The sequence below is a fragment of the Aulonocara stuartgranti genome (assembly GCF_965226115.1).
Source record: "Aulonocara stuartgranti genome assembly, chromosome: 5".
In the NCBI taxonomy this organism is placed as follows: Eukaryota; Metazoa; Chordata; class Actinopteri; order Cichliformes; family Cichlidae; genus Aulonocara; species Aulonocara stuartgranti.
The window spans coordinates 3,598,804-3,618,258 of NC_138943.1; the positions used below are offsets into that span (position 1 = coordinate 3,598,804).

At 39.3% G+C, this 19,455-nt stretch overlaps 2 protein-coding genes across 2 annotated transcripts in view; one reads left to right on the forward strand and one right to left on the reverse strand.

Annotated features, from left to right (window-relative positions):
* Positions 1 to 12,138: 12,138 nt before the first annotated feature.
* LOC309706119 (duodenase-1-like) lies at positions 12,139 to 14,689 on the reverse strand. The gene is made up of 5 exons (XM_082532363.1): positions 14,599 to 14,689; positions 14,365 to 14,512; positions 13,203 to 13,335; positions 12,739 to 12,993; positions 12,139 to 12,624 (listed from the first exon to the last, which is right to left on the reverse strand). Exons 1-5 carry the CDS (start codon positions 14,654 to 14,656, stop codon positions 12,445 to 12,447), a joined length of 774 nt encoding a protein of 257 aa, XP_082388489.1. The 5' UTR covers positions 14,657 to 14,689; the 3' UTR covers positions 12,139 to 12,444.
* LOC309706110 (intermediate filament protein ON3-like) overlaps positions 12,579 to 19,455 on the forward strand; it is a 114,720-nt gene continuing 107,843 nt past the window's right edge. Inside the window, exon 1 of the mRNA XM_082532345.1 lies at positions 12,579 to 12,637. The gene's annotated coding sequence lies outside the window, so the exon portion shown is untranslated. The remainder of the gene's footprint in view (positions 12,638 to 19,455) is intronic.

Below are 19,455 nucleotides of genomic sequence, written 5' to 3' on the forward strand. Positions count from 1 at the left end.
CAATTAGTTCAGTCAACGCGGAGTTGCTTTAACCCCAAGTTAAGCGCGCGCACGAGGATGCATAAAGCCCTGATTAGTGGAGCACAGATTAAGCGAGTCACCATGGAGACGGAGGGAAAGAAGGCGCGGTCAATGTATTTCACAGCGCTTGAGGCCGAAATTCTGATGGCAGCATATGCTGATAACATGCAAATTCTGCGGGAAAAAAGTAACACAGCCACAGCTGCAAAAGAAAGGGAGCATGCATGGCAAAACATAGCCGACAGAGTCAATGCATGAGTGTTAATTTAAACATTGATCTAGGGATTTACACCCATTTAACACGTTATTTTATTATATTTGATTTTATTTTTTATGTTATACATTTTATTTTGTGATGTGATTTGAGCGCAGGTGCAACCCAACAGGCCCCAAACATTCCTGGCAGCAAGTAAAAATGAAATATAAAAATATAGTCCAAAGAGGTGAGGTGTAATTGTATTATGAGCCATAGTGCTTGGTCTGTTTGTCCGATGTAAATCAATTGCAGTTAGAGGCTACATTAATTTCCCCTCTGTAAGCACTTATTGAAATTATCTGAGCACATTACAAGTACATAGTTGCTTACTCTGTATGCTCAAATGTGACCCGTTATAGCCAACAGAAAAAAAGCGGAGGCCCGAAAAACAGGTGGGGGTCCTCCACCACCACCACTCACAGAGGCTGAGCAGTTGGCTTCCACATTTGTGATAATGTTGGCAGCATCACATATGATCTTCACAGTGCAGAGAACACAAATTAGCATCCATTACTATAATGAAATGATTTGTTAGTTTGAAATGCTACAGGGAACTATGTACCTGTACATTAATGCTGTGGAAAGACTTCCTGTTCACATAGTCTCCTTCATTTACTGAAGGAGCAATGATTGGAATGTGAGTGCCATCTATACAGCCAATCACGCCTGGGAACCGTGAGAATAAATGTAAAATTTAAGTAGTAGTTCAAGTATCACCACATCATGAATCAAGTTTCGTTCATCCTGATACCTGCAATTTTGTGGCATCCCTCTTTGATAAATCTTGTGGGTCTATGACCGGGGAACACCACAAACGAGTACAGGAGACGTTTCAGTGCAACTGTAACATTCCTGACTGCCCGACAGACGGTAGCCTTGGAAACGTGCTCAGCGTCACCAATATTATACAGAAAGCTCCCGTTTGCAAAAAACCGAAGTGCAATACAAATAATATGTACAGAACTGAGGATGTCCGCGATGTGTCACATGAGCAATATTAGGCCTGAGGATGTTATTCAAATAAATTATAGATTGTGCTGAAAAACGGTAACGTTCACACAGAAAATCATCAGGGAATGATAAAATGTCCAAACGCGCTCTGATCACTCTCTCCCGGCGGAGAGCTCTGCGGAGAATTTGGGCTTCAACATCTACTGGCTCTTCAAGGAAGGGGCACGCCATGTCTGACACTTCCTACAGTCAGGTTTCCGACAAAGAGGCGGAGAAAGTCAGGGTTAGTTGAAGTAAACCTGCTAGGGGGCAGGTTAGCTTCACGGAGTGTGTCGTCATAGTAACTCACTCAGGATTAATCTAAACTCGCTTTGTGAAACCGAAAACCCAGAGTTTTCGTTAACTCAGGGTATACTTACTCAGAGTTTGCACTAAACCGGCTTCCTGAAATAGGGCCCAGGCAACAGGGAACAATAAACTAAAGAAACCTGAACTGGGAAAACTAAACAACAAACCTGGGATGATACAAAAAGGGATGAGCCGCAGCCGCCGACCAGGACACCGTGAACCTCGGCGTAACACAGACAATCTGACAACAGGCAGGAGAACACACAGGGCTTAAATACACACACCGGTAATCAGGGGATGAGAGACAGGAGGGGAACACACCTGGGAGAAATCACAGCTGACGAGACAGGGGAAACGTAATCTGATCACACTCACATAAGACACAGACCTTCACAATAAAACAAAGGGAACCAGACAAGAAGCTGAACTGAACAGACAGATTCACAAACAGACGGGGTGACACCATATACAGACAGTGACGAAGAGAACTCAAACAATAATAATCATCATAATAATAAACTAGAAAATGATAATAATAAACTTAAAGCACTGGGTCACCGACCCAGGACCATGACAGTATGAGTGCCACTTATGACTAGTCCTTTATTTGTAAATCGACTGTACTTGAATAATTGAGTTTCTACTGAAGTTTAAGAATACCCACATATTTTGTGAGGGATTATTCTGACGGGTCACCACAGCAGGTAGATCAGCATGTTTGATTTGGTTCTATTTTAGTGTTTGCTTTTGTTTGTTTTTTGTTTTTTAAATTTAAGCGTTAACTGTATTGACAGAAATATGCTTCCATATGATTATATGTTTTGTGAAATTACAATACTCACACTACCTATCCATATCACAACATTTTATATGAGTACCACATATTGCTGTGGCCAAACAGAAGCCAGGAAGAAATCAAGTGTCATGAGTCACTTTGTTGCCATTGTTGCTGCACAGTCTTCCCTTGAAAATATGACAGGAAGGAAACAGTGTAACGTCACAGTGTTTGCCAAAATGATTCTTGACGACGATGTTGAGGAAGGTAGTGTGTGTGAAGCTTTGATTTTTATACATGAAAAAAATTTGGTCTCACACGCAAACATTGTTTTCCAGTCTCTTTACTCTCTTTGTAGCTTAGTGTTTGTATGTTGGTTGTATTTTGTTTTCATGTCTCAAGGAACCTTTTAACTTAACGATCGTGGCTCAAGAGTTGGGAGTTCGCCTTGTAATCGGAAGGTTGCCGGTTCGAGCCCTGGCTTAGACAGTCTCGGTTGTTGTGTGGGCAAGACACTTCACCCGTTGCCTACTGGTGGTGGTCAGAGGGCCCGGTGGCACCAGTGTTTGGCAGCCTTGCCTCTGTCAGTGCGCCCCAGGGTGGCTGTGGCTACAATGTAGCTGCCATCACCTGTGTGTGGATGACTGGATATGTAAAGCGCTTTGGGGTCCTTCGGGACTAGTAAAACGCTATACAAATACAGGCCATTTAACTTCTGATTTTGCATTTTAAGTCAGTAGTTTAATTTTATTAACTCTATTTTAATGATTTGGCTTGGTCTTCAATAAGAAAGCTTTATGCTTTTAATATTCACGGTTTGTTGAGTAGTATTACTTAGTTTCAGAACCTTTCTGGCCATTAGCTCAAGGTAATTTTTTTGGATATCATTCACTCACAGAAAATATGTTCAATAAAAAGAACCTAATTCACAAGTTGCTTCATGTTATGAGTAGCACTTGGCCAGGGTGGGACAAAAGAACTCACTTTTAACAGGAGTGTGCTGCACAATATGTACACCCTACTGAACACCCACTTTAAATAAAACAGCAGTGAAAATACAACTTTCTTGTGTTCTTGTGTTCAAAGAGAATTATACCACGGAGTCAGGTACTTCTGATTAGAGACCTTAGTTTTCATTGGAGCTACAGTATCCAGAGTTGTACGTAGTGAGGAGGTAAAATTATTAACAAGATGGTCGACCTCTGTTGGAGTAGCGTTCAGGTAGCTGCTCTGCTCTATGTTGGTACAGGGCATTGAAGATGATAACAGTGGGTGGATTATATTCTTAAACTTAGTTACAGCGCTTTCAGAAAGACATCTACTGTGATAATCTCTCCACTGCTGTGTAATCAGTTATTGTAAATGTAAATGTTATCAGGAAATGATCAGACAGGAGAGGGTTTTCAGGAAACACTGTTAAATGTTCAGTTTCTATGCCATATGTTAAAACAAGATCTAGAGTGTGATTAAAGTGGTGGGTGGGTTCTTTTACATTTTGAGAGAAACCAATTGAGTCTAATAACAGATTAAAGGCCATGTTGAGGCTGTCATTTTTAGCATCTACATGGATGTTAAAATCACCCACAATAATTATTTTATCTGAGCTCAGAACTAAATCAGATAAAAAGTCTGAGAAATCAGACAGAAACTCTGTGTAAGGCCCAGGTGGACGATAGATGATAACAAGTAAGACTGGTTTCTGAGGCTAAGCTTTCAGGCTTTCAAGTGAATTAAAAGTCTGTCTTGGTCTTTCATTAATTAATAGGCTGGTGTGAAAAATTGCTGCCACACCGCCCCCTCGGCCTGTGCTTCGAGGTTTCTGGTAGTTAGAATGACTCGGGGGTGTTGATTCATTCAAACTAACATAATCATCCTGCTGCAACCAGGTTTCTGTAAGGCACAGTAAATCGATTTGTTGATCAATTATTAAGTCATGTACTAACAGAGACTTGGAGGAGAGAGACCTAATGTTTAATAATCCACATTTCACACGTTTTACTCTTTGGTTCAGATGTGGATACTGTATTGTTCTTTCTTTGTAATTGTTTATGTTTAAGTTGTTTGTTGCTGGTTTTTGGTTGTTTTTTGTCTGTTTGGGAGCTGACACAGTCTCTATGGAGATGGGTTTTTGAGGGGGGGTAGCAGGAGGAGAGAAGATGCAGAGAGGCGTGTAAGACTGCAACTCTGCTTCCTGGTCCCAACTCTGGATAGTCATATTTTGGGGGGTTTAATAAATTTGTCCATATTTCTAGAAATGAGAGCTGCTCCATCTAAAGTGGGATGGATGCCGTCTCTCCTAACAAGACCAGGTTTCCTCCAGAAGGTTTGCCAATTATCTATGAAGCCCACATCGTTTCTGGGACACCACTCAGACAGCCAGCAATTTAAGGAGAACATCTGGCTGAACATGTCACTCCTGGTCTGATTGGGGAGGGGACCAGAGAAATGGTTTTTAACACGACACATAGTCTGCTGTGCGGTCGGTAGTCACACTTCTCCACTAACACGAAAACAATAAATTAAACGGTTCGCTAAATGTTATTGTTCTGCACACACTTTTGTATCCTCCTGAGAACTGAGGTAAATAGTATCTGTCAGAGTAACTTTATGTGATTTGCAGAGGACATAATGAACAGGCGGGGTCTCTGGAGGATATGATTTGAGGATGTTCAGCCCTACAACTAATGCATGCACGTTATAACTTCTTCACTCAGATACAGTGTTAATCCATTAGTGCACTGTGCACTAATGGATTAACACTGTTAATGCCACAAGCACTGTGATTTACTTGTGGCACACCTGCATCTGAGGCCTTTACTAGAAAGTAGGATTTTGTTTCATTCTGGTAATTTCGAGGTTTTGTTTTCTACGAAGATGATTCACTTCTTATCTGGGTGAGTATGGCGCTTAGAGATCAGCAGGTATGAAATCACCACCCACTCTCCTGTCAGTTCTCCGAAAAATAGTGTCGCTATTCCTGGAAGATCTGTCAGAGGTTTTTGTGCAAACATGAGCGTCCGTCGGTTTTCCAGTAGAGTCTAATATTTCTGCGTTTTCCCGATTATTAGCAAGAAATGATTACACTAAACTTTATTTTATTTGATTTTTTTCTGTTAGCTGGGAAAATGTTACAGCAGTTTTATTGCTTTTTAAACATTAGCGTAATATACAATATTAAAACAAAGTGCATATTTACATCAGGTTTACACGTAGACTTGAGTTTTTATATTTATCCTTTACTCTTAGAGCATCACTGGCACTGCAGCTGAAAAAAACGAAACCTTTAAAGATTTATTCAATAAAATAACTCTGGTGGAGTTACTTTGTGTGTGTGTGTGTGTGTGTGTGTGTGTGTGTGTGTGTGTGTGTGGGTGTGTGTGTGTTTATAAATATTTTCAAACCTTGTGATCCACAAAACAGCATAAGAGTAAAAGAAGAACTGACTGTCGTCATAAATAAGTCTCCAATAACACCAGAAAAAGTCGCCAGATTTGTCGCTAGTCGCTTTTTAGAAAAAAAATCCCTAAGTAGGTCTGAAAACTCGCTAAATATAGCGACAAAGTTGCTATGTTGGCAACACTGGTCGTGTCCAAATTCATGGGCTGCATCCTCCTGAGGACCCGGCCTTCGCGGTCTACGTGGGCCGGGTCCTCAGAAGGTCCGGTAGGCCAGAAGTAAACGGCTGTGAAATTGGACAGTCTAGCCTTCAGATTTGCGTCATCGCTGTCTCAGTGGAGTTTAATAAACTCAGCCGTCTGCTTCTTGCTATCTAAAGTATAACAGGACACTGGTGTATTATCTCGACCATCTCACATTTCTGTTTAATCAGTTTTTTGTTTGACGTTTATTCAGCTGTGTGAAAACAAAGGAGGAACCCTCCCGAGGGATTAATAAAGTTTTATTTTATCTATATCTAATCTAATAACTTTATATAATATATAATATATAATATGTAAGTGACTTATCTAAGTGACTTAGATTATCTAAGTGACTTATATTTTACGTTTAACCTGAGTAGCGAAAGACCGCGGTGATCTGAAAATGATATGCCTGGAGTTGTGCCGTTCTCGGCGGCTCTAGTGACCCTCGAGCTCCCAGCTAGCTATCGAGCTAGTGGATAACAGACGTCTCAGAAAACGTCAAAGCAGTTTTGCAAGTATGTAATATCTTGATAAAACGAGCAAATATTTGAAGTTTACACAGATACTTTCTCACCTGAAAATATGTTAAAATTTTATTTTGTGACCCAGAAAGAGTATTAAGTGTAATATTAAAAAAAGTAAAAGTAGCTGCCGCCATTGTTGGAAACAGGAATTGGCTGGGATAGGTTGGGCCACAAAGGTTTTACACCAGACCTATCCTTCAAATCTGGGGAAAAGGAGGACGCATTTGGAGGAGTCCTTGAATTTGGACAGCCTTCGTCGCATCGCTGTAAAGTAATCGGACTACAAATGCAGCCTCCGAAGGATGCGGCCCCTGAATTTGAACATAGCAACGATACCGGAGGTTGCTTCTTCTACTTCGGGGTTTAACGGAAGCTGGCATCCTCGTAGATGTATTGCTGCCATCTTCTGTTTCAGTCCGTTATTACACTCTTAAAACCTACTTATGCGTGCGTCTTTCAGGATCTTACAAAGCTTCAAACGATGCGTCGACTATTAAATTAGCCGTCGACGATTTTGATAGTCGACTAATCGTGGCAGCCCTAATATATATATTGGAATAAGAAATATATTAACAAAGGATTTTTACTGTTGTTTAGTTGACTTACGTTTCAGTAACAAAATAAAAACTGCACTGAGGAAATTAGTCAACGTAGATCAACTCTTGAGTGAGTAAAGACTATTCAGTATTATTATTTTAAACAGGTAATGGGAAAGTTCTCGCAACATATTATTTGCTAGCTGTGTTTAACTGAACCCTGTAGTGATGGATCTTATTGAACACATTTCTGGGTGTAAAACAAGGGAATAATGATGTGGAGCTTCATTCTCCTCAAGTATTTTTTGGCATTTCCGTCGCTCCGTATTCGCCATTTTATGCAGCACTGGGTCAGAGTACCCATTGAACTGTCTCATAAGCCAGGATGTATTTCTGAGTAAGACCAATGTGTCTAACTGCACTCCTCATTGTTAGCATCCACAGAATTTGTACAATTGGGAGGTCAGTGATGTGAGACTGAATATTTTGTTGTTAAAATCAAAAAGAAGATTGCAGACTTTAATGTTTCAAATCTTGGAGTTTGAAAAATCAACAATGAAATTTATGGAGATTTTAGAAGGATGAGTTATGACATATTTACAATATCCGTGAATGATTTATATGATTTTTGGTTAAGTGTGTTTGTGTCATCAAAGAATTATTAAAACAATTAATTATAGGATAGTTCATCGGGACTAGAGTGCGACATCAGGTAGATTTGAATTGAATATTCTTTATTTATTTATGGCGCTTTTGCACCCTGGTGATGGCAAGCTACATTGTAGCCACAGCCACCCTTCCGGGGGTTAAAATATGTGTGTTAAAACACTCCCCCAGAGAGATTCATGTTTCAGTCATGCAGAAAAAGTCCAAACTCTGTGACCTAAAAAATTACTTTTTGTTCAGGGTGGACCTTGCGTTCACCAGACCCATTCTTGTGGGAACTGGGTCTGTGAAATCTGTGCAAGATGCTGCAGATTCCCAAGGTTGCCACCTTTCAAGTGCAGATCAAGGGGAGTGGAACAATGGGGATAGGACACCTGATCCAAGTCGGCAACAAGTACCAGCCAGGAATGAACAGGGTTCAGGAAACTCCAGGATGTAGAAAGTCTAGGAACCGATCCATATTTGATCAGGAAAGTCCCCGGAGACCTCAGCCCCTCTAGCCGCTTGCCACGACTTCTGTGAAGGCCTCTCCAGGGAGGTGGGTGTGGCGCCCAGCAAAGGTAAGCTGGTACTCCAGCCGAGAGTGGGGCTAAGAATTCAGGTCTGATTGCTACAGTGTTTGCTTAAAAAAAGTCTTGAGAGCATTGTTAAGGAAGCAAATGTTGTTTTAAAAATACTAAATAACAATAAAGAAGCAGAAGCAAACAGAGGTGCAACCCAAAGCAGAGTAAAGAACAATAACACGTACAAGTCATCTGTCCGTGTCAGTAGTGTTGTACAGTCTGTGAACATAAAGAAAGGTCATAACATCACTACTTCCATACGGCTTAAAACCCTGCCCAACTCAAGGTACCACATCTTGGTAACTTACCTTATATATTTCATTTTTAACTATAACTGAAACTGCAAACACATATTTAAAGTTTGGAACATAAGTTTTTGTACTTCTAATGATGCAAAGTTAAAGATGTTAATGATGCTGATACCCTAAATTAGAGATGGACCGATCCGATATTACGTATCGGTATCGGTCCGATACTGACCTAAATTACTGGATCGGATATCGGAGAAAAATAAAAAATGTAATCCGATCCATTAAATATCACGAAAGCACCTCATAAAACTTGCAACACGCCGTAACTCGCCTCAGAACGTTAGCACGTCGGAGCAGTATGCATCACGTGATAGAGCGGCTGTGGCATGCGGGATCTGTCGGTGGTCTGGATAGCATTTGGAGCTTCGCTAGCAACCCGGCATTTCATCTCCGACAAAGTTATCCCCGAGAGAAGTAAAGCAAGTGTGTAAGTCCATCTCTGAATGTTTGTAAAGCATTCCTGCGTTAAGCTTAACAAGCGACTGCCTCTCCTGCTGCTACTTCAATCATGAAACTGCTAATGCTGGGCAGACACTGTGTGATTTTTTTTCAGTCGCGCGATTCAGCTCCTGCTCAAACTGTACGATTGACTCGCAGGGGTTAGAAGTTCATAGGTCACGATGCAGGGTCTCACACTATACGACCCGATGCTCTGATGCGACCTGAGTGCTCACACTGTGCATACATAAAATGGAGGTTATAATAGAAATTCTGTCGCTCGCTCTCCCTCTCTGTCTTTCACTCACACAGACACACCACCACCATCAACTTTGCTAAATTGCTAATGAAAAACATTGATCAGGCAGCTGTGATTGAGCAGCAATGTAGATCCAACTATTTTCAAGGTTGTTGTGTCGTGATAATTTTGTGAGGCCACATCGAAAAGGCTTGGATGAGCTTTCCATAGTTCTACAAGTTGTTCCTCCATCGCTTGTGTCCAGATCACACGCTGCACTGCCGTGCTGCTCCGTCTTTTTTTTCGCTGACATTTGTGTTTGTGCGTGCGCAGTGTGACAAACTGCGGTGACACCCTCGCGACCAAGCGATTGATGATCGGGAGCTGGTCGTGAGGTGTTAATCGCGTCTCGTTACCCCACGTATACTACACGACGCACGATGAAGGCCAAAATCGGGCCAATTGCCAAAACGGCCCATTTTGAGCCAAAAATCGGCTCAAAATGGGCCAAAAATTGCACAGTGTGAGCCCAGCATTAATGATTAGCTGATCGGCTTTTCTGTCGGGAGTCCGTCTCTCTTGTTTGTTTTTGGCCCACTTTGCACCAGAAAGAGGGAACCAGCGGATAAACAACAGCAACACGTTTAAGCTTGATCAGCTGTTGTTAGAATGTATTTAGTATTACTTTCTACACCAGGATCTTTTTTTACGAAGCTGACGCTGGTAACTGTGCAGGGGCGGATCTAGCAAAGTTTAGCCAGGGGGGCCGATAGGGCATTAACAGGGAAAAGGGGGCACAAAGACATACTTTTCTTTCTTATTCTCATTTAAAATGTCTAGCTTTTAATAAATAATTATCTGACACCCAAAGTTTTAATTTGATGTAAAAGGAATAGAAGTCAATTACTGTATATAGTGACTATTAAGTCTAATATATATACCCTAGTAAGATATAGTACTTTTTCCTTTGGGAAAGTACCATCTGTGCAGTCTGCAATTTTGTTGAAGAAAGATGTTGAATCTATTTAATATTTCTTGAAAAATAATTGATTTCTGTGCATTTTTTTTCACACTGCATCAAATTAAGGTTGATTACGTCGATTAAGCATCATGAGGTGGAGCGTGAGGGGTGGTTCCCTATTTTTTATTTATTTATTTTGTTGTTGCTGGGAGTTGGAACCCTATTAGTTAGGTTGCTTAATATTTACGCTAAGTACTCTTTAAAATACCAGAATAGGGAGGATGGTGTAGGTTTAAGTTTATTAGATTGATCAGTATTGCTGAACTATGAAATATTTTTTTTGCATACAGGTATAACAGAATAGCTTTAGTGTAGTTGTTGTTTTAAACTTGAGTATGAACTTATACAAAATGCAGCAAGATATTTAAAAAAACAGTTTTGTTGATTAAAAAACACTATATCGGATTCATATCGGTATCGGCAGATATCCAAATTTATGATATCGGTATCGGACATAAAAAAGTGGTATCGTGCCATCTCTACCCTAAATATTACTGATCCAGTTATTTCTTGGTCTTTCATTCAACCAACCACTTTGATCAAGTTGCATCACTGGTGGGATGCTTTAAGTTTCTGTCAAAGATTTATGCAGTTGACAAACACGTTCATCAAAAACATTTAACATCTGATTAATAATTCTTATTATTTTGACATGATTTGAATGATTTGCAAGCTTTTTCAAAATCCCTTTACCCTTATAGTGTAATTCTTCATATTACATACAGATATGTAATTGTCATGGTGCTGGGTCGTTGACCCAGCGTTTTGTGTTTGGCATTATATTTATTATTATTACTGATTTGATGTTTAATTTCTTCATGGTTATCTTATTAGTATGTAGGTTTCATTCTCAGGGTTTCCAGTTCGTGGTTTATTTCCTGTGTCATTCTCCTGGTGCTTCGGTGGTGTCCCTGAGTTTGTGTTTGTGAATTTCCTGTTTTACTCCACAGTGTTAGCTTGTCTCTTCCTGTCATCTTGTGAATTGGGATCAGCTGTGCTCCCCTCCTGTGTGTCATTACCTGATTTTCTCGTGTGTGTATATATAGTGGGTGCGGTCTGCTCGTCTGCGTTTCATTGGGGTGTTTGTTCCTTAGGCTGCATCTCTCTGCCCTTCATGCTGTTACGTTATTATTTCAGGTTTGCTCTTTAGATTCCCACTTTAGGTTTTTTCAGTAACTTCTCATGCCTCATTACCTGTTTTTGTCATTCTGCCACTTTGTAAATAAACGTTCATTCATATCATCAGTCTTTTGCCTGCATTTTAGGTAGTGATGGGCAGATGAAGCTTCATGAAGCACTGAAGCTTTTCATCCAATTGGTTCATCCCAGCGCAAAGCTTCTGGAAGCTTCATTTGCTCTAGTAGGACACCTACTGGACATAAAAATATTAGTTGGCATGAATTTGAAGAGTGTGGCCTTTTGCACACAGCCTGTAAATGTCAACAACAAAAGGAGTGTGTAAAACATGTATATTGTAGTGATGGCAGTATACTGTGTATATTTATACTGGCATTTATCTTACTATTAAATTAGAAAAGTAGTGTTACTGTAGTTAGAGCCGTTTCTAGTATTAAATTGTCATGGCTTCAGTTTTTTGACTTATTAGAGATTTAACTGAAAACCACATCAGGTAATTCTCTGTGGTAAATGAAACACCCTCTGTTAGTCTTTAGTATTTATAGTACTCAAAAAATCAGGATGAATGTACTGTAGAAATGAAAAATTAGTTTACAGATATTAGTATTGCATGGAATTAATTTTCCATGGAAAACCTGAATTTCAATATATAGATGGATAGATGGATGGATAGGTTTTAAAGTCATAATAAATATTGTTCATGCACAGAAACAATATTTGAAACATTTTCTTTATTCTGCATTGAGAGCAAACATTGACAGAGGCATAGCTTGCACACTTACAGTGTGCTGATGCAAAGGTTTGTGTAAGAAAACAATATTTGAAACATTTTCTTTATTCTGCATTGAGAGCAAACACTGACAGAGGCATAGCTTGCACACTTACAGTGTGCTGATGCAAAGGTTTGTGTAAGAAAACAATATTTGAAACATTTTCTTTATTCTGCATTGAGAGCAAACACTGACAGAGGCATAGCTTGCACACTTACAGTGTGCTGACGCAAAGCTTTGTGTAAGATTTAACTTTTTCCCCCCTGGAGAATCCTCCTGAACCAGTTAACGTATTTTGAGATATCTGTATAGACATTGGGGACATCCGGATAGTTACAATTTCCCAGCTCGGTTCCAGGAAGCAGTTTGTTGAAAGAAACAATACCGACAGCCATTCCCTTGCAGACCAGAGGGCCACCAGAATCACCCTGTAAGGAGGAAGTATTTACTTTTTTCATGTGATACTTAATGCCGGTTGCTCATATATTTCTCAACCACAGAGCAGTTAGCAAGAATTTTCAAGGAAAGGACAGAAAACATACCTGACAGAATCCTTTATTTGTGTTGTATCCACCTGCACAGATAACATTGGGAGGAAGACCACCCCATCTTTCCCTGCAGACTTGTGGGCCGATGACAGACACATCCACCACTCTCAGGTTGTCAACAACATTACCGTAAGTGTTTATCTTACCCCATCCAGCCACTTGGCACTTCTCATTTTCATTTAATGTCATTTCACGGAGGGGAAGTCGAATGAATTGAATTGTATTGCATGTTTGGACAGGTCTAGACAGCTAGAGGCACAGAATTAAAGAGTAAAGATTAAAAATAAGTGAAAACATGTAACAGCAACACAGAACATCTATCATTTATCTTTTTTTTAAGTAAGCACTTTTTCCCTCAATTAGAAATTTGTTTTTCAATAAGTGCATTGTAAATTCAAACACTCAAAAATATAAAACTTCCAGTGTGGTGTGAGAAAACAAAAAGATAAAAACCTTACTTTTAAAAGCATGATGTCGTATCCAGAGCCAACATCCTGATAATATGGGTGTTTGTATTTGTCGGCAATCTGTATCACGAGCTTATTAGCACTCCTCAGATGGTGGTTACCAAGGACTACATACCTAAGATTCCTGAATAAAATATAATAATGAAGATCATCAGTAGATTTTCTGCAGTTACATAAACAACATGATGAAAATATTAATACATTTTTATAGTTAAATTAAATTTTATGTATTCACTGAATTTATTCAAAATTTTTTATGGTTTTAGTTTGTAAGGGAAGAACTTAAATAATTATTATTACATTATACAGTACTAAATATACATGTCATGTGTATATCCCTATACACATGACTTCATAGAAGTCTATATATATATATATATATAGACTTCATAGAAGTCTATATATATATATATATATAGACTTCATAGAAGTCTATATATATATATAGACTTCATAGAAGTCTATATATATATATAGACTTCATAGAAGTCTATATATATATATAGACTTCATAGAAGTCTATATATATATATAGACTTCATAGAAGTCTATATATATATATATAGACTTCATAGAAGTCTATATATATATATAGAAGTCTATATATATATATATATATAGACTTCATAGAAGTCTATATATATATATATATATATATATATATAGACTTCATAGAAGTCTATATATATATATATATATATATATATAGACTTCATAGAAGTCTATATATATATATATATATATATATATAGACTTCATAGAAGTCTATATATATATATATATATATATATATATATATATATATATATATATATATATATATATATATATATATATATACTTCATAGAAGTCTATATATATATATATATATATATATATATAGACTTCATAGAAGTCTATATATATATATATATATATATATATAGACTTCATAGAAGTCTATATATATATATATATATATATATATATATATAGACTTCATAGAAGTCTATATATATATATATATATATATATATATATATATATATATATATATATATATATATATATATATATATATATATATATATATGTCATATATCTATATGTAGAGAGAGAATTTATTTAAATAAGAAATAAATAAGAAATTTCCTTGGTGGAATGATTACTTACAGGTCACAGTGTGCAGCAGTCATTACAAGGTTCTCAGACACAAGAAATCCTCCACAAATATGGTAGCCGTTGCAATCCAGCACTGATGCCATATACAGCATTTCGTTGTCTGGGGCTATTTGCCCATTTATAATTTCACTTCCGAGGACTAGTAGCATTAGGAGGAAACAAAATTAATAAAAAATTATTTAAAAAATATTAATATTCCACACAAGTATTCATGGTGCAACTTACCATTTTGCCCGAGGAATGTCAGCGCATAAATGACCGCAAATGACTGCAGAGCAAACATCTTGGTGGTGAAATGCTCGATCTCTTATGTTGAGGCCGACGGGTCAGTCCTTTTAAGCAGTTTGTACCAACTAACATCTGACATTTAACCACTTCCTGTGTGTAACATGTTTTTGAAATTTTCCACAGCAAATGCTTCACTATCACCATCTGTTATATGTGCACCCATTTCTCATTAACAGTATTGAATTTCAAACAAACTACAGCTAAATCTTCTGCTTACTGAGAAATGCTCCCTTTGTTTTTCTTTGGGTGGACAAGATGCTTTAGCTTGGAACTAGAAAAATTAAAATCAAAGTGAAGGGCTCAAATAGATACTTGAGGATTTTCACTTTTGTTTTATTTTATTTTGCAGTTATTCGAACTAAACCCAAACAACCACCATCTTCACTCATGGCACTCCCACTGGCATCAGCTGGAGACCTGCCAAGGTAGAAGCTGACTGGAACAACAAAAATTGTTCTCTGATAACAAGACTGTTGTTGGAGCTCTTGTCCCTCCTTCACGACCAACTGGGCTCACTGGAGACTTGTTGACCTCTTCTTTCAGCTGAACATGGGACACACACACATATGCATGTAATTGACACAGACCCCCCCCCTCCAAGAAAAAAGCTTCTCCCAGCTGACGTATGTGACAGGTCCGGACCAGCGCTGTAGGATGGCAGCAGGACGGGATGGCTGTTTGTCTACACTGGCTCACTCCATACTCCCACCCTGTTGCTTGTCATGTCTTTTGATGGTGTAAGATGTTTAGATTAATGTGCTTTATGTGCTGAGGTGTTTTTTTTACTGACCTCAAGCTGCTCTCCTAGTGGAGCCCAGTCTGAGTAGAGTCCTTTTTTTCCCTCCTACTGTCCCAGATTTTGTGTATTTTCATTGTTTTGCTACCTATTCTGACCTGTCTTACCAATGTGATGTTTGTGTAATACAGCGGCTTGCAAAAGTATTCGGCCCCCTTGAACTTTCCCACATTTTGTCACATTACAGCCACAAACATGAATCAATTTTATTGGAATTCCACGTGAAAGACCAACACAAAGTGGTGCACACGTGAGAAGTGGAACGAAAATCATACATGATTCCAAACATTTTTTACAAATAAATAACTGCAAAGTGGGGTGTGCGTAATTATTCAGCCCCCTGAGTCAGCACTTTGTAGAACCACCTTTTGCTGCAATTACAGCTGCCAGTCTTTTAGGGTCTGTCTCTACCAGCTTTGCACATCTAGAGACTGAAATCCTTGCCCATTCTTCTTTGCAAAACAGCACCACAACTGCTCTGTGACGCCTCAGAGGTTGTCTAAGAGAATACTGGGAGCAACAAATTGATTTACTCTGCCTTACAGAAACCTGGTTGCAGCAGGATTATTATGCTGTACAGTGCAGCGAGGAATGCCCAGACCTCTACATTGGAGAGACCAAACAGCCACTTCACAAGCGCATGGCACAACACAGAAGAGCCACCTCCACAGGACAAGACTCAGCAGTCCATCTGCATCTTAAGGACAAAGGTCACTCTTTCGAGGATGCCAATGTTCACATTTTGGACAGAGAGGACAGATGGTTTGAAAGAGGAGTGAAAGAAGCCATCTATGTCCACTGTGAGCGACCATCTTTGAACAGAGGCGGGGGTTTACGACACCAACTCTCTGCCATCTATAATCCAGTTTTGAGATCCCTTCCCAGACGCCTTAACGCCCACTCACATCCTGGGCCATCTGACCTCAGGAATTCGCATGATAAGGTGGGGCCAGGTTTCACAATGAACACACCCGAAACTCTGGCTGATTGGGACCCACACCCAGTTTCACACCTTGGCTCAGGCGATTAGAGGATCATCAGGGGGTCCTTTTGTCCCTCTGTGGGGGGTCACTCCCACTAGGTTTATATCTGGGACTCTCCACCATTTGACCTTAGAACTGAAGAAGCTTCTCGGATGAGAGGTGAAACGTCTTCAAGCAACTTAAACAAGTCCAGACGCTTTTCTTTGCAAGCTCCTTTGACTACGATGACCTGGATGACTGAGAACCTTCACAGACATTATTATGTTAGTTTAAATGAATCAACACCCCCGAGTCATTCTAACTACCAGAAATCTCGAAGCACAGGCCGAGGGGGAGGTGTGGCAGCAATTTTTCACACCAGCCTATTAATTAATGAAAGACCAAGACAGACTTTTAATTCATTTGAAAGCCTGATGCTTAGCCTCGTCCACCCCAGCTGTGAAACTCAGAAACCAGTCTTACTTGTTATCATCTATCGTCCACCTGGGCCTTACACAGAGTTTCTGTCTGATTTCTCAGACTTTATATCTAATTTAGTCCTGAGCTCAGATAAAATAATTATTGTGGGTGATTTTAACATCCATGTAGATGCTAAAAATGACAGCCTCAACATGGCATTTAATCTTTTATTAGACTCAATTGGTTTCTCTCAAAATGTAAAAGAACCCACCCAACTCTTTAATCACACTCTAGATCTTGTTTTAACATATGGCATAGAAACTGAACATTTAACAGTGTTTCCTGAAAACCCTCTCCTGTCTGATCATTTCCTGATAACATTTACATTTACAATATTTGATTACACAGCGGTGGAGAGTAGACTTTATCACAGTAGATGTCTTTCTGAAAGCGCTGTAACTAAGTTTAAGAATATAATCCACCCACTGTTATCATCTTCAATGCCCTGTACCAACACAGAGCAGAGCAGCTATCTGAACGCTACTCCAACAGAGGTCAATCATCTTGTTAATAATTTTACCTCCTCACTACGTACGACTCTGGATACTGTAGCTCCTGTGAAAACTAAGGTCTCTAATCAGAAGTACCTGACTCCGTGGTATAATTCTCAAACACGTAGCCTAAAGCAAATGACTCGTAATCTGGAGAGGAAATGGCGTGTCACAAATTTAGAGGATCATCGTTTTGCCTGGAGAAATAGCTTGCTGCTTTATAAGAAAGCCCTCCGCAAAGCCAGAACATCTTACTATTCATCACTGATTGAAGAAAATAAGAACAACCCCAGGTTTCTCTTCAGCACTGTAGCCAGGCTGACAAAAAGTCAGAGCTCTTGTGAGCCAACAATCCCTTTAACGTTAACTAGTAATGACTTCATGAACTTCTTCACAAATAAAATTTTTATCATTAGAGAAAAAATTACCAGTAATCATCCCACAGATGTAATATTATCTACAGCTACTCTTAGTACCATTGATGTTAAGTTAGACTCTTTTTCTCCAATTGATCTTTCTGAGTTAACTTCAATAATTACTTCCTCCAAACCATCAACGTGTCTTTTAGACCCCATTCCTACAAAACTGCTCAAAGAAGTCCTGCCATTAATTAATTCATCGATCTTAAATATGATCAACCAGGTCGCTGGTTCGATCCCCGGGCACTCTGTCCTGGTCGTTGTGTCCTTGGGCAAGACACTTTACCCTACTGCCTACTGGTGTTGGTCAGAGGGGTCGGTGGCGCGATATGGCAGCCTCGCTTCTGTCAGTCTGCCCCAGGGCAGCTGTGGCTACAACCGTAGCTTGCCTCCACCAGTGTTTGAATGTGAGAGTGAATAAATAGTGGCATTGTAAAGCGCTTTGGGTGCCTTGAAAAGCGCTATATAAATCCAATCCATTATTATTATTATTATCTCTAATGATCGGCTATGTACCACAGGCCTTCAAGCTAGCTGTAGTTAAACCTTTACTCAAAAAGCCATCTCTAGACCCAGCAGTCTTAGCTAATTATAGGCCAATCTCCAACCTTCCTTTCATATCAAAAATCCTTGAAAGAGTAGTTGTCAAACAGCTAACAGATCATCTGCAGAGGAATGGTTTATTTGAAGAGTTTCAGTCAGGTTTCAGAGCTCATCACAGCACAGAAACAGCTTTAGTGAAGGTTACAAATGATCTTCTTATGGCCTCTGACAGTGGACTCATCTCTGTGCTTGTCCTGCTAGACCTTAGTGCAGCATTCGATACTGTCGACCATAATATCCTATTAGAGCGATTAGAACATGCTGTAGGTATTACAGGTACTGCACTGCAGTGGTTTGTATCATATCTATCTAATAGACTCCAGTTTGTGCATGTAAATGGAGAGTCCTCTTCACACACTGAGGTTAATTATGGAGTTCCACAGGGTTCAGTGCTAGGACCGATTCTGTTTACATTATACATGCTTCCCTTAGGCAGCATCATTAGAAGACATAGCATACATTTTCACTGCTATGCAGATGACACCCAGCTCTATCTGTCCATGAAGCCAGATAACACACACCAATTAGTTAAACTGCAGGAATGTCTTAAAGACATAAAGACCTGGATGGCCGCTAACTTTCTGCTTCTTAATTCAGATAAAACTGAGGTTATTGTACTCGGCCCTGAAAAGCTTAGAAATATGGTATCTAACCAGATTCTTACTCTGGATGGCATTACCTTGGCCTCCAGTAACGCTGTGAGGAACCTTGGAGTCATTTTTGACCAGGACATGTCCTTCAATGCACATATTAAACAAATATGTAAGATTGCTTTCTTCCATTTGTGCAACATCTCTAAAGTTAGAAAAATCCTGTCTCAGAGTGACGCTGAAAAACTAGTTCATGCATTTATTACTTCCAGGCTGGACTACTGTAATTCATTATTATCAGGATGTCCAAAAAACTCTCTGAAAAGCCTTCAGCTGATCCAAAATGCTGCAGCAAGAGCACTGACAGGGACTAGAAAGAGAGAGCAGATTTCTCCTGTTTTGGCTTCCCTTCATTGGCTTCCTGTTAAATCCAGAATTGAATTCAAAATCCTG

What these genes read in the sequence shown, in the direction of transcription:
- LOC309706119 (XM_082532363.1), bottom strand. Translation starts at nt 14,656, where the DNA reads ATGTTTGCTCTGCAGTCATTTGCGGTCATTTATGCGCTGACATTCCTC. An exon ending in ACGACATCATGCTTTTAAAA is followed by an intron (nt 12,994 to 13,202) that starts GTAAGGTTTTTA and finishes CTGTGCCTCTAG; the next exon opens with CTGTCTAGACCTGTCCAAAC. An exon ending in CAAATAAAGGATTCTGTCAG is followed by an intron (nt 12,625 to 12,738) that starts GTATGTTTTCTG and finishes TCCTCCTTACAG; the next exon opens with GGTGATTCTGGTGGCCCTCT.